Source organism: Meles meles, chromosome 14 (assembly GCF_922984935.1).
Source record: "Meles meles chromosome 14, mMelMel3.1 paternal haplotype, whole genome shotgun sequence".
NCBI lineage: Eukaryota > Metazoa > Chordata > Mammalia > Carnivora > Mustelidae > Meles > Meles meles.
This window is the reverse complement of record NC_060079.1, coordinates 32,128,276-32,142,711: the sequence shown is the minus strand read 5'-3', so window position 1 is coordinate 32,142,711 and position 14,436 is coordinate 32,128,276. Positions and strand designations below refer to the sequence as shown.

The 14,436-nt window shown below is 35.9% G+C and overlaps 1 protein-coding gene across 9 annotated transcripts in view; it reads left to right on the top strand.

Annotated features, from left to right (window-relative positions):
• NAA16 (N-alpha-acetyltransferase 16, NatA auxiliary subunit) overlaps positions 1-14,436 on the top strand; it is a 65,734-nt gene that overhangs the window by 29,482 nt on the left and 21,816 nt on the right. For all 9 annotated transcript variants that reach the window (XR_006821499.1, XR_006821500.1, XM_046028361.1 and 6 more), the window contains one exon: positions 12,386-12,458. Coding sequence is in view for 7 of the 9 variants with exons in the window: in XM_046028361.1 (XP_045884317.1) it covers positions 12,386-12,458 (73 nt within the window). In the remaining 2 variants the exon portion in view is untranslated. The remainder of the gene's footprint in view (positions 1-12,385; positions 12,459-14,436) is intronic.

Here is a 14,436-nt window from a genome sequence, read left to right as displayed (position 1 = left end):
ACTTTGGTTTCTATGAGGTTGTAGACACCAGTTGTATCATTACTGCAGTGTATGTATGTGAAAGGTTCACTGTACCGTCACCAGCATTAGATACTCTTGAATGTTTTCCCTTGTGTTTGCTTTTCTGTGGATATAGTTTTGTTTTTTTTTTTTTTTAACATAAAGTGGTTAAAAATGTAATACAACTTGGTTTGCTGATCTTTGTATTATGGAAGTTCATCTGTTGTTTTAGAAACAGTTTGGAAGGTCCTCTTCCTCTAGGGCAGTATTTCTGAAGTTGCAATGAGGGAGGGGATTTTGACCCCCAAGGGACATTTTGCAACATCTTGAGACATTTTTGATTATCACCACTGTGGGAGTATGCTACTGATAGCAAATGGGTAGAAGCCAGGGATGCAGCTAAACATTCTACAATGCGCAGGACAGCTCCCCACAGCAAAGAATTCCATATTGACCTGTTGGGTTAGATAATTTGTTATAGGGACTGTTATAGGGACTGTCCCTAGGACAATAGACAGTGTCCTTGGCCTCTACCAACTAGATACCAGTAGTTCCCCCTCCCCAGTATTTTTGTTGTTTTTAATAGCTTTATTGAGATACAAATCATATACCATAAAATTTACCTACTTGAAGTGTACAATTCAGTGATTTTTAAAATATATTCAGAGTTTTATAACCATCACCACAGTGTAACTCTAGAAAATTTTCATCACCCCAAAAAGAAATCCCATTCCCTTTAACATTAGACAACCACTAGTCTACTTTTTCCCCTGTGCATTTGTCTGTTCTGGGCATTTCATACAAATGAAATAATAAAATATGTGACCTTTCATTCTCTAGTGTTTTTTCCTTAGCCTGGTATTTTCATCCATGTGGTAGTGTCAATGACTACTTCATTCTTTCTTATCACTAAACACTGTCCCATTGTATGGCTATACCACACTGTAGCAGTTGATGGACACTTTGGTTGTTTCTCCCTTTTAGTTATTATGACTAATACTGTGTGGATATTTGTGTGCTAATTTTTACATGTACATTTTCTTTCTTTTTTTTTTTTTTTAAAGATTTTATTTATTTGAGAGAGAGAGAGAGAGAGCACATGAGCAGGGGTGGCGGCGGGCAGAAGGAGAGGGACAAGGAGACTTGCTGCTGAGCAGAGCCCAATATGGGACTTGATCCTAGGACCCTGAGATCGTGACCTAAAGTAACTGTACCATTTTACATTCCCACAAGCAGTATATGAGGATTCTGATTTCCATATATCCTCACCAATAATCCACTTGTTATTACTTGACATTTGATTATAGCCATCCTAGTGAGTGTAAAGGTGCTCTCATGGTTTGGTTAGCATTTCCCTGATGACTGATGATGTTGAATAGCTTTTCATGTGCTTATGGCCATTGGTAAATCATCTTTGGAGAAATGTCCATTCAGACCCTTTGGGTTAGTTGTCTTTTTATTAAGTTGTAAGAGTTCTTTGTATATTCCAGATATATGTCCCTTATCAGATAAATGATTTGGAAATGTTTCTATCATTCTGTGGGTTGTCTTTTCACTTTCTTGAAAATATCCTTTGATGACAAAACTTAATTTTTATGAAGTCCAACTTATCTTTTTTCCCTTTTGTTGCTTGTGCTTTTGTGTCATAACTAAGAAAGCATTTCAAATCTAGGGTCATGAAGATTTATACATATTTACTGGGAGTTTTACATTTTTAGTTCATTCATTGAGATCTTTGGTCCATTGAGTTCATTTTTATTTATGGTGTGAGTCAGTCCTGCTTTCGCAGATTACTCTCCAATTTCCCAGTACCATTTGTTGCAAAGTTTCTTCTTTCTCCATTGAAAGGTCTTGGCGATTTTTGGGAAAATAAATGGACTATAATGAGTGTTCATCCTTGGACTCTCAGTTTTATGCCACTAATCTTTTTTGTGTGTCCTTGTGTTAGTACCACACTATCTTGATTGCAGTAGCTTTGGGATAAGTTGAAATTAGGAACTGAAGTATGAACCTTTCTAGTTTGCTCTTTTTCAAGATTCTTTTGATGCTTCCGGATTCCTTTTATTTTAATTTGAATTTTAGAATCAGGTTTTCAGTTTCTATAAGGAAACCAGCTGGAATTTTATAGGAATTGCTTTGAATCTAAGGATCAATTTAACAATATTAAGTTCTTCAGTCTATGAACTTTGGATGTCTTTTCATTTATTCATTATCTTCTTTAATTCTTTCAACAATATTTTGTAGATTTCAGTATACAAATCTTGTACATCTTTTGTAAAATTTACTCCTAAATACTTTATTCTTTTTAATGCTATTCTAATGGAATTATTTTCTTCATTTTATTTTCAGACTGTAATTGCTAGTATATAAAATACAGCTGATTTTTTTATATATTGATCTAGTATTCTGCAGCCATGCTGGACTTGCTTATTTGTTATTTACTGCTTATATTTGGTGTAATGGATTTCTTAGATTTTTTTTTTTTTAAGACTTATGTATTTTAGAGAGAGTGAATGCACACAAATGGGGAAGGGGCAGAGGGACAGAATCTTCAAGCAGATTCCATGCTGAGCATGGAACACGATCCCACAACCCATGAGATCTGAGCCAAAACCAAGAGTCAGATGCTCAGCTGACTGAGCTACCCAGGCACCTCTGCCCTTACTTTTCCTTAGGATTTTATGTGCAAGATCGTATCATCTACAAATAGGAAGTTTTATTCTTCCTTTCCATTTTGTATTCTTTTAGTTTTATTTTCTTGACTAATTGCCCTGACTGGAGCCTCCAGTACACCATTGAATAGAAGTGATTAGAGTGGACATCTGCGTCTTGTTCCTGATCTTAGGAGAAAGAATCTAGTCTTTCACCATAAAATATTATGTTAACCATGTTTTTTCTTTTTTTTTTTTTTTTTTTTAAATTCGGCAGACAGAGATCACAAGCAGGCAGAGAAGCAGGCAGAGAGAGAGGAGGAAGCAGGCTCCCTGCTGAGCAGAGAGCCTGATGCGGGGCTCGATCCCAGGACCCTGGGATCATGACCTGAGCCGAAGGCAGAGGCTTTAACCCACTGAGCCACCCAGGTGCCCCAACCATGGGTTTTTTTATAGATGACCTTTATAATGTTGAAGAAGTTCCCTTCTCTTCCTAGTTCACGAAGCATTTTTATCAGGAAAGTGTGTTGGATTTTGTCAAATGTTTTTTGTCTATTGAGGTGATTGTATGTTATTCTCTTGCTATGATGTATTACATGAATTGATTTTCAGATTTTTTTTTAAAGATTTTATTTATTTATTTGACAGAGAGATCACAAGTAGGCAGAGAGGCAGGCAGAGAGAGAGGAGGAAGCAGGCTCCCTGCTGAGCAGAGAGTCCGGTGTGGGACTCGATCCCAGGACCCCGAAATCATGACCTGAGCTGAAGGCAGAGCTTTTAACCCACTGAGCCACCCAGGCGCCCTGATTTTCAGATGTTAAAGCAATCTTGCATTGCTGGGATAAAACCCACTTGCTCATGGTCTGTAATTCTTTTCATATATGTTGCTGGGTTCAGTTTGCTAGTACTTTTTTTGAGGATTTTTTTTTACATATTCCATAGAGGTACTGATCTGTAGTTTTCTTGTGAGGTTTTTGTCTATTTTTGGTATCAGGGAAATGAAGGCCTTATAATGAGTTGGGAAGTGTTCTCTTCTCTTCTTCTTTTTGAAAAGTTTGTGAAAAATTGGTGGTGTTATTAAATATTTGGCAGAATTTACCAGTGAAGTCATCTGGGCTTGGACTCTCCTTTTTGGGTAGTTTTTGATTACTTATTAGAATTCTTTACTTGTTATTGGTTTATCATATTTTCTACTTCTTCCTGACTTGGTTTCTGAAAATTGTGTCTAGAAATTTGTCAGTTTCCTCTCAGTTATCCAGTATTGGCATACAGTTAGTTGTTCCTCCTATTCTTTTATCATCATTTTATTTCTATTATGTCGGTAGTAATGTCCCCTCTTTCATTTTCAGTTTTCATAACTTGAGTCTTTTTTTTTTCCTGGTCAGTCTGCTTAAGATTTGCCAATTTTGTTAATCTTCTCAGAGGGCCAAGTTGGGTTTGTTGACCCTTTTCTACTTTGTTAATTTTTACTCTCATCTTTTTTATGTCCTTACTTCTGCTTGTTTTAAGTTTTTTTGCTTGCCTTTTTCCAGTATCTTTTTCCTAACATGTTCTTAGTGTTCTATACTTTTGTCTTTTATCTAGCTGATTTAATGGCTGAAAAAAAAATGGATTTTCTCTAACAGTAAAAAATCTGTATTTTCAGAAAAAGTTAATTAATGTAATCAGTTATTAGTTAATTTTAGTTCAACTGTCAAGGCTATATATATATATATATATTACTTAATTTTAGTTCAACTGTCAAGGCTAAATGATAATTCTGTGTGTTTTTAGTGTCCTAAAGGAACCAAAACGACGAAGAGGAAGTACAAATTAATTTTGGACTTCCTTTTTACCTATAATGGAAAGTTTTTTCTCATTTTCTTATCTATCCATTCACTATGTCAGACTCTTGAGTGAAGACAGTGAATCATCATTAAGGTTTGTACAGGTTATGATAAGTCTGTTTGATTCCACTGAAGCTGGACCTCAGTGCCTGGATGCGCTGAATCTGAGTCACTTCAAACAGCATGGAAAGTGAGGACTTGATGAGACTCTCACTGGATGAGGCATCAGAGCTCTCAACCAAAGCTATATGGGTATCCATACACAGGAAGGGAAGGTAGGCTGTTTCCCAGAAGACCCGTCTTTCTCGTCTTAAACCCACCCATACTATGAAAATATCCCAAGATCCTTACTCATTTAAATAATTTATGGGGCTATGTGTACCCTTTAGAAACTGGAGACAGTGGGCACAAAGAGAAAACGGGGCCTCTTGTTCGGTGAAAAAAGAGAATCCTCATCAACTTCATTGGAAGATTTTTATGAGAAGTGGTGAATTGTCTGGGAAATATCTAATTGGTTGGTAGGGATGGTGGGTATACTGGATTTTAATCCTGGAATGCATTATCTATAAGGTATCTGTGGTTCTTTCTTTATTCTTAAGTAACTCGGGCAGGTGTAAAATTGAGTTAATATCTATCATCTAACTTCAGCTGGGAAGGGAAATTAGAAAAAAATGAAGCTGGATAGCATTATAAAAATAATAGGATTCTGTCATCAGTATAATAATGGCTTTTACAGTTATGGTTCTGTAAAATTCTAAATTAAAATGCTTTACTTCATATTTACTTTTGGAAGAGTGGGAGATTTTTAGAAGGCGATTTGGGGCATAATTACCAAGGAAAGCAAGTTTGATTTGTATCAGGGCAATATGAAGGAATTTTTTTCTTAGATGCTCTAAGTAATGGAAGGCTACATTAAGAATATATATGTCTTTGTGAGAATGACAGATTTCTCACTAAAAGGAAAAAAGGGAAGTCAACAATCCCTATCTTTTTTTTTTTTTCCCTTAAGATTTTATTTATGTATTTGTCAGAGAGAGAGCGCACAAGCAGGGGGAGGGGCGGAGGGAGAGGGAGAAACAGGCTCCATGCTGAGCAGGGAGCCAGATGCAGGATTTGGTCCCAGGACCCTAGGATCATGACCTGAGCTGAAGGAAGACCCTTAACTGATTGAGCCCCCAGGCATCCCAGCAATCCCTATCTTCAAAAATTCCAAAAGGCATTATTTGCAGTGGTAACAGTATCCGAGAACTCCCCAGCCAGTATTTTTAAGACATTTCGATCAGCAGTTAATGATAATTACAATTATGTGCATGAATGAGTTTTTTGTTTGTTTAAAAAGAGTTTTAAAAATCTGGGAAGAGGAAAATAAAAGCAAGTGCTTTTCCTACCTAGGAAGACATCACAGTATAGTATAATGTCTGCTGACATGCATTTATTAATGTCTCTCATGATTTTTGCCAAATGGAGGTAACACTGATAGTGTTACTTATTTAGTTCATATTTTTCATTAAATTTGATTGCTTTTTTGTTTTTCATAAAACCATGGGTTTGTGCTAATATATTTTTTATAACACAGAATGTAAAAATAAAACTTAAATTACAGTTGTTGAATTAATTATAATCATCTTGTATTCTACCATGTGCACCACACTTCAGAAAATACTGGTTTAGGGAAGAGAGCATTGTTTTGGAATCAGGCCTGGTTTGGAATCCTGATTCTATCACTCTTGGCCCAAGCATTTATCTGAGTCTGTTTCTGGATCTTAAAGTTGAGAAAAGACAATACTTGAAGGTTGATATTTGTTTTAATTAAATGATAAAACTTATAAAGTGCTTATTGATTCAAAGAAGATGTTCAAGAGCTGGTCTTTCTTTTACCACCCCATCCTCACACCTCATCTCTGTAGGAAATTACTTAATTTTAACGTTGTAGTTCTCGGACAACTTATCTCTATGGCTAGCTCCTCCAAAACCAAAATTGTTACCACCAATCACACATTTATTGGAAATTAATCTAGCAGTTTTGGTCCTTTTTGATAAGCTATTCTTAGTTTTTTAATTTGGGTAAAATCCAAAAAATTTCTGTAGCTTTTCTGTTGCAGTAACTATTTTAGACATGTGATTTGTATGTGTATGTAAAAAATCTGTATTGTACAAAATTGTGTATTGGTTATGGCATTACAGAACTTTGTCTTCAGGGTTAATAATTTTTTTAGCACACACATAAAAAAAGCAGGTAAAGGGCCATATTTTAGGAAATTATAGTAGTCACAGTATTTGCTCAGGTTAGATTTTACTAGCAAAAATAAAGCCGCTTCAATCCTGATTAGATATTTAAATCAAGAGAAGGTGATTGAACTTTGAAATTTTTCCACTCACAAAAAATTTTGGCCTTGTAATTTAAGATGTTCATTTTGAGGCTTTAAGTTCTTATTGTGATCTTAGATAACAAACTCAAGTGGATTGGATTTCTTGATTTTAAATGGCAGTGACAAAATATTTTCAAGAAAAATATCCGTTACATATTAAGTTTTATAAAAAAGGAGTGAGTTTACTTTCTCATTGAGATATAAAGGATAAGTAAACTTGAAATGAAATGGGTCCGTATATCTGAATAAAATTCTTTAGACTAATTTCATAGACAAATTTGGAAAGATAATTGTCTACTTAATTACTAAGTTAGTGATTAAAATACAGTTTTTAGATTAAAGAAGTATGCCTAATGAACTAGGATTGTTGGTGTTCTCCATACTTTTTATTTAGATTTCATGTGGACTTTCCATGATCTTTATTTTTTTTCCTTAATCATATTTTATTGTGAGTCCTGAAACTGGAAATCTGTTTCATTCAGCAGTTTTTATATTCCTTTATGAAGAATTATGTGTAACTTCAGTATATATTTTAAATTATTGAAACAAGTATGTTTTACCCTAGAAATTCAGATACACCTTTACATAAAATCTGCTCTAGCTGCAGTTTTTGTGACTACCAGTAGATGGCATTGTAAGTTCATGAAAAAAATATTTGCCTCCTTAAATTAGACAACTTGAATACTGAATTCTAAGCCTGGAAACTTTCAAAGTTACAGATATTCTAAGTGACATTGATGGGGTGGGATTGGTCATGGTGGGTTAAAAATAATTTTGTCTTACAGCAATAGTTGGTGGGGATTTTTGGGTAACATCTGTTTCAGTTTATAATCTTTAGTGTGTATCCGAATTAATAGGAAGCTTTGCTAAAAAGAGATTGCTGGGCCCAGAATTTGATTGTGTAAATCTGGGGTCTGGTGCCAAAATTTGTATCTCTAGCAAATTACCAGGTGATGCTAATGCTCACATTAATGATGTTGATAGTCTGCAGAGCACACTCTTTTAAGAACCACAGGTTTGTTTTGTTTTTTTATTGTGGTAAAAATATAGGTACCATAAAGCTAACTACCTTATTATTTTAAGTGCACAGTTCATTGGTATTGAATACATTCACATTATTATGCAGCCATCCTCACCGTCCATCCCCAGAGCTCTATTCATCTAGAACTAAAACTGTGTACTCACTAAACAATAACTTCCCATTTTCCCCTTCTCTCAGCCCCTGGAAGCCATCATTATACTTCCTGTTGCTATGATTTTGAGTACCCTGAATACCTCATACAGGTGGAATCCTGGCATTTGTCTTTTTGTCGCTGGCTTATTTCATGTGGCACAATGTGCTCCAGGGTTGTCCGTATCATGGCATATTGCAGAATTGCCTTCCCTCTTAAGGCTGAATAATACTGCATTGTGTGTATAGACCAGGTACTGTTGATCCCTTCATCCATCGGCAGACATTTAGGTTGCTTTCACATTCTAGTGTTGTGACTAATGTTGCTGTGAATGCAAGTGTACAAATATCTCTTCAAGACCCTGCTTCCACCTCTTTTGGGTATACACCCAGACGCGGAATTGCTGGATCATTTGGTGATTCTGTTTATAGTTTTTTGAGGAACTAACCATACTGTTTTCCAGAGTGGCTGTACCATTTTGTATTCCCATCAAAATTGTTTTCTGTTTTTTTGATAGTAGCCATTTTCCTGGGTGTGAGGTGGTATCTCCTTTTGGTTTTGATTGGCATTTTCATGATGATTAGTGGTAGGGGACATCTTTTTACATGTTATCTCTTTCTTTCACATTCTCACCTCTTCTTTGGAGAAATTCTATCCAAGTATAGTTGCCCGTTTTTTAAGTCTGTTGTGTCCTTGTTCCTGGGTTTTAGGAGTTCTCTGTATATTCTGGGTATTAGTCCCTTATCCAGTTTGCACATATTTTCTCCCATTCTGTGGGTTTCATTCCTTTTTACTCTGTATAATGCCTTTTGATGCACAAAATTTTAAATTTTCATGAAGTCCAGTTTGTTTTTTATTTCTTTTGTAACAGGCCTTTGGTGTCGTCTCTTAAGAAATCATTGTATCCAGTGTAATCAAGCTTCTGTCCTATGTTTTCTCTAAGAGTGTTATTGTTTTAGGCCCTTTCTTTAGGTTCTTGATCCATTTTGAGTTAATTTTTATATGTGCTATTATGTCATAGTCCAGCTTCCTTCTGTTGCATATGGATATCCAGTTTTCCCAGCACCATCTGGGAAAAAACTGTCCATTCCCCATTGAGTGGCACCTATGTCAAGAATCATCTGACCATATATGTGAAGGTTTATTTCTGGGCTCTTCGTTATACCCCAGTAATCCCTATGTCAGTCTTTATGCCATTATCACACTATTTTGATTACTGTACTATAACTTACTGTAGTATATTTTGAGATCTGGAGTGTGAGTCCTCTAGTTTTGTTCTTTTACAAATTATTCTGGCTATTTTGGACCCTTGAGAGTCCATGTGAATTTAAGGATGTGCTTTTCTATTTCTGAAAAAAACAAAACAAAACAAAACAAACAAAAAACACACACAAGAAGCCTTATTGGAATTTTGATAGTGATCACATTGAATCTGTACATCTCTTTGGGTAGTATTAACATTAGAAAATGTTTTTACTGAAGTATAGTTGACAAGAATTGACATTTTAATAATATTAAATGTTCTAATCCATGAACATGTGATGCGTTTCCATTTATTTGTGACTTCTTTCAGTCATAGTTTGTAGTTTTCATTATACAAGTCTTTCACTTCCTCTAAGTATTTTATTCTTTTTGATGCTATTATGAATTGAATTTTTGTAGTTGTTGTTTTTTTTAGGTTGTTCATTGTTCCGTATAGAAATACAACTAGTTTTTGTGTGTTGACTTTGTATCCTTTTACTTTGCTGAATCAATATTTTTTTGTTTTAACAGTTTTGTTGTTTTTGGAATTGTTAGGGGTTTTTTGTTTGGTTGGGTTTTTTTTTGAGGTAGGAGAGGGGCAGAGAGAGAGAGAGACTCTTTTTTTTTTTAAATTTATTTATTTATTTATTTTCAGCATAACAGTATTCATTGTTTTTGCACAACACCCAGTGCTCCATGCAATACGTGCCCTCCCTATTACCCACCACCTGGTTCCCCCAACCTCCCAACCCCGACCCTTCAAAACCCTCAGGTTGTTTTTCAGAGTCCATAGTTTCTTATGGTTCGCCTTCCCTTCCAATTTCCCTCAACTTCCTTCTCCTCTCCATCTCCCAATGTCCTCCATGTCATTTGTTATGCTCCACAAATAAGTGAAACCATATGATACTTGACTCTCTCTGCTTGACTTATTTGAGAGAGAGAGAGACTCTTAAGCTAGGTTCCACACTCAGAACTCTGTGCTTGATCCCAGGACCCTGAGGTTTTGACCTGAGCAGAGACCAAGAGTTGGACACTTAACTGACTGAGCCACCCAGGTACCCCAGAAATTATTAGGGGTTTTATAAGTAAGATCATATTATTTGCAAAACAGAGATCATTTTCCATTTTCCATGTTCTGGCTGATTTAATGGGCACCACTTGGTGTTTTGTGCTCTAAACCTGATCAGGGAAAGTTTCCTGTCCTGCTCTTAGTCTCTAGTCTTAATGCATTCCTGTGAATCCAGGAGAATTGTCCATTAGTAATAAATGTGCTGTGTCTCATCCATTCATTGATACACCAAGTAGTTAGAAACTACTTTCTGGAGCCTTGTTGCTTGGGTTAAACAACTCCATGCTTCACCATGGTACACTTTCAGCTTATTTTTATTTTCCTTTCACCTGTAAGATCAAGTTAGTAATAGTGCACACCTCATAGGGTTCTTTTGAGCATAAGTGAGTTAATACAAGTAAAGTACCTAAAACAGTGCCATGTAGGGGGTTGACTCTCAGTATAATTATTATTTTAATACATGTAAAGCACTTGTAACAGTTACTGGCTTCTTATTGTTGTTCCTGTTTGCTACGTTCTTTTTGTCTGGTAGTATTAGTGGCATCCCATGTTTTAAAACTAGAAAACTTTAAATATTATCACTATTAAAATAATACCATATTGGTTAGATACTATTAAAAGTTTTAATGGATTTCCTTCACTTTTAAATCTTTACTCCTTTTTTTTTTAAAGATTTTTATTTATTTGACAGAAAAGAGAGAGGGAATACAAGCAGGAGGAGTGGGAGAGGGAGAAGCAGGCTTCCCACTGAGCAGGGAGCCTAATGTGGGGCTTGATTCCAGGACTCTGGCATCATGACCTGAGCAAAAGGCAGACGCTTAACGACTGAGCCATCCAGGCACCCCTACTCTTTATTTTTTAATTTTTTAAATTTTTATTCTTTTAAAAGATTTTATTTATTTTTTGACACAGAGCAAGGAGGAGAGCAAGCACAAGCAGAGGAAACAGCAGGCAGGGGAGAAGCAGGCTCCCCAATGAACAAGGAGCCCAACATGGGGCTCCATCCCAGGACCCTGGGATCATGATCTGAGCCACCCAGGCGCCTGTCTTTGTTTTTTGTTTTGTTTTGTTTTTTGTTTTTAAACAAAAAAAAAAGATTTTATTTATTTGAGAGAGAAAGAGTGAATGCGACAGAGCTCAAGAGGGCAGAGGGTCAGAGGGAGAAGCAAACTTCTGCTCAGCGAGGGAGCTGGACACAGGACTTAATCCAGGGACTCTGAGATTGGGACCTGGGCCGAAGACAACCACTTAACCAAGAGTCCTAAACATTTACCCTTTTGGAATTCACAAATAAGGTAGTTATATTTTCCAACTCATTCTGAACAGTTAACATCAATAGGCATTTAAAACCAATTTTATATATATATAAGCTGGTTTTTTTCCTCTTGGGCTTCTAATTCATGTCACTTTTTGTTTGCCACTTTGAGGGCAGAGCACTTTACCAGTGCAGCTTATTGTATTTCAGTCCTACTTGAGAGGGACATTGAGACGCAAATCTGTTTATCAGAATGACCACTGAAAGTAAAGGAAGTGTAAATACCTAGTTTGGAGTTTACTTAACCTTTTCCATTGAATCACTGTGTCATTTGGATCATTTCATTTGTCTTTTTTGTTATGAGTAGCTTTAGAAAATCTGAATATATAATTGTTTACAGCTACCCACTCTAACAGTGAGAAGCAAAAGGCAGGTAAACTATTAGCCAAAAAAAGGTTTTGTAGTAATTATTGATAATTTGTCCTTTAAAAACTCAAACCTATTTAATGAGATGACAAATTAATGAGATTCTGTCTTACTATTAATAAAGAGAATAGTATATTTTCTGACTATTAATAAAGAGAACAGTATATTTTCTGTGTTTTTCTTGCTTTCCCCTCACACAGTGGGGAAGCAGGGGGAACAGACATCCTAGAACAGACATTAACTAAACTAGTAGTTTAGTTAATATGTAGTCCTGAAATAACCTCTACATTGTTTCCAAATCTAATACACTCCACAGTAAATATGAATACCATTAATAAAATATTTTTAAATTTTAAAACTATGTTTCTTTAACAGATTTCTATAATCCAGGAGCTTGTTACGAATTATGAAACCTCTCTTAAAACGTGTGACTTTTTTAGCCCTTATGGTAAGTTTAAATTAGATTGAATTGGAATTTGATTACTCACTTCAATCCATTTTTAATCACTTAGAGTAAAACTAGCCTGTATTTTATGTATGTGCTACCTGATACCTATTTACTAAATAGTTTTTGAATTTGTGAAGGAAATTAGAAGAGCACTTTCAGTCTTACTTAATTTAAATTTTCCATAATCTTGTGAGATGGGAGTTAACTGTGTTTTAACATGGGTAAACAGACTTAAGAGGTTGAGTGGCTTGCTGAGATCGTACAGTTAGTTTATATTGAAATCTGTTTTTCCCAAATTCTTACTTCTCTGTTCTTTCTACTCTTTTATTACTTTAAATTCTGTATGATTTAGTCTTTTATTTCTCTCTTTATCCGGACATATGTAAATTTTTTTTTTTTTTTTAAGATTTATTTATTTATTTATTTATTTGACAGACAGAGATCACAAGTAGGCAGAGAGGCAGGCAGAGAGAGAGGAGGAAACAGGCTCCCTGCAGAGCAGAGAGCCTGATGCGGGGCTCGATCCCAGGACCCTGGGATCATGACCTGAGCCGAAGGCAGAGGCTTTAACCCACTGAGCCACCTAGGTACCGCCCCCCCCCCCCCGGACATATGTAAATTAAGGCATCTTAGTTTAAAAAACATTCTAGAACGCTTTCAAGTCACGCAGATGCTAAATTTATTCTGAGTTCTTCCTGTGTCTTTTACATGTTATTGCCCTTTTGTTTTTGTTAGTTTAAAACAAACTTCATAATGAAATAGCAACACAGAAGTAGATGGGAGAATGAACCCTTGTGTCCCCATCACTGAGCCTCAGTGGCCAACATTTTGCCAGTCCTGTCTGAAGTTATGTTGTGTCTCTTTTCTGGGGTATTTTTAAAGTGACGTCCTGTTTTACCTGTCAGTACCTTAGCACGCATCTCTAATGGTTTAAAACACTTACACAGAAGATGCAGCCAGGGTGCGAGCTCATACAAGTTAACGCTTGTATCATAATATTGAACACCCAGTCCACGTGCAAGTTTCCCCAGTTACCTCAAAAAATGTCTCTGTGTAATTGACTTATTTGGCTCCGACAAAGGTCTACACTTTACATTTGGTTATGTCTCTGATAGTCTTTTAATTTTGAGCAGTAACCTCCTCTCCCATTAAAAACAAAAAAACAAAAACAAAAAAAAATCCCCACTATTTGTTGAAAGGTCATTTGTCTTATGGAATGTTCCATGTTATGGATTTGGCCGATTGCTTTCTCCTGGTATCATTTAATATATTTTGCTCTCCATATTTCCTGTAAACCTATAGTTAGGTTTACAGGCTTGATTAAATCCAGGTTTCTTGTGAATACTTATGTGTTGCTTTGTCTCACATCTGTAGCCGGAAGACGTTCTGGTTTTCTGTTTGTGATGTGATGATGGATCCGGGTTTAGATGTGGTCAGCCTGATCTGCTGGTTAAAAAGTTCCTCTTACCTGGTGATTTTGGCAGCCCCTGAGGACCATTGCCTTAGTCCCTTATTTCATTCGAATCATTTTTTCCCTTGCATTTAATAGCTAGAATTTTTCTTATAAAGAACTTGCCCTCATCAAATATTTGGTTCCCCTGAAATATGGTTTATATAAAAGGAACAAAATAAATGCTTGTCTCTTTCCCTTATTTATTGTTTTAATTTATGCTAATTTTTGTGTTTACATTGTTCTTTTATTTGATTAGCTAGTCTAGGAAACCTTTTTTTTCCCTGTGGTGTGGGTAAATTCTCCTCTCTTCTCTTTCTGCCTAATTTCAGACCTGTATGTCTTCCCTGCTAAAATCCATTTGGAGAGCTTGGTATTTCTTTATTTACTCTTCTGTAGCTCGGGGTTCAGAATGGGGAACAGGATAGAGCTCAACTGACTGTCATGCTTTTGTCACATTGTAGGCTTCATTCCACCTTGTCAGGAAGGTCTCTTCATACCTTCAACTTTGGTTTCCCCTGATGTAGG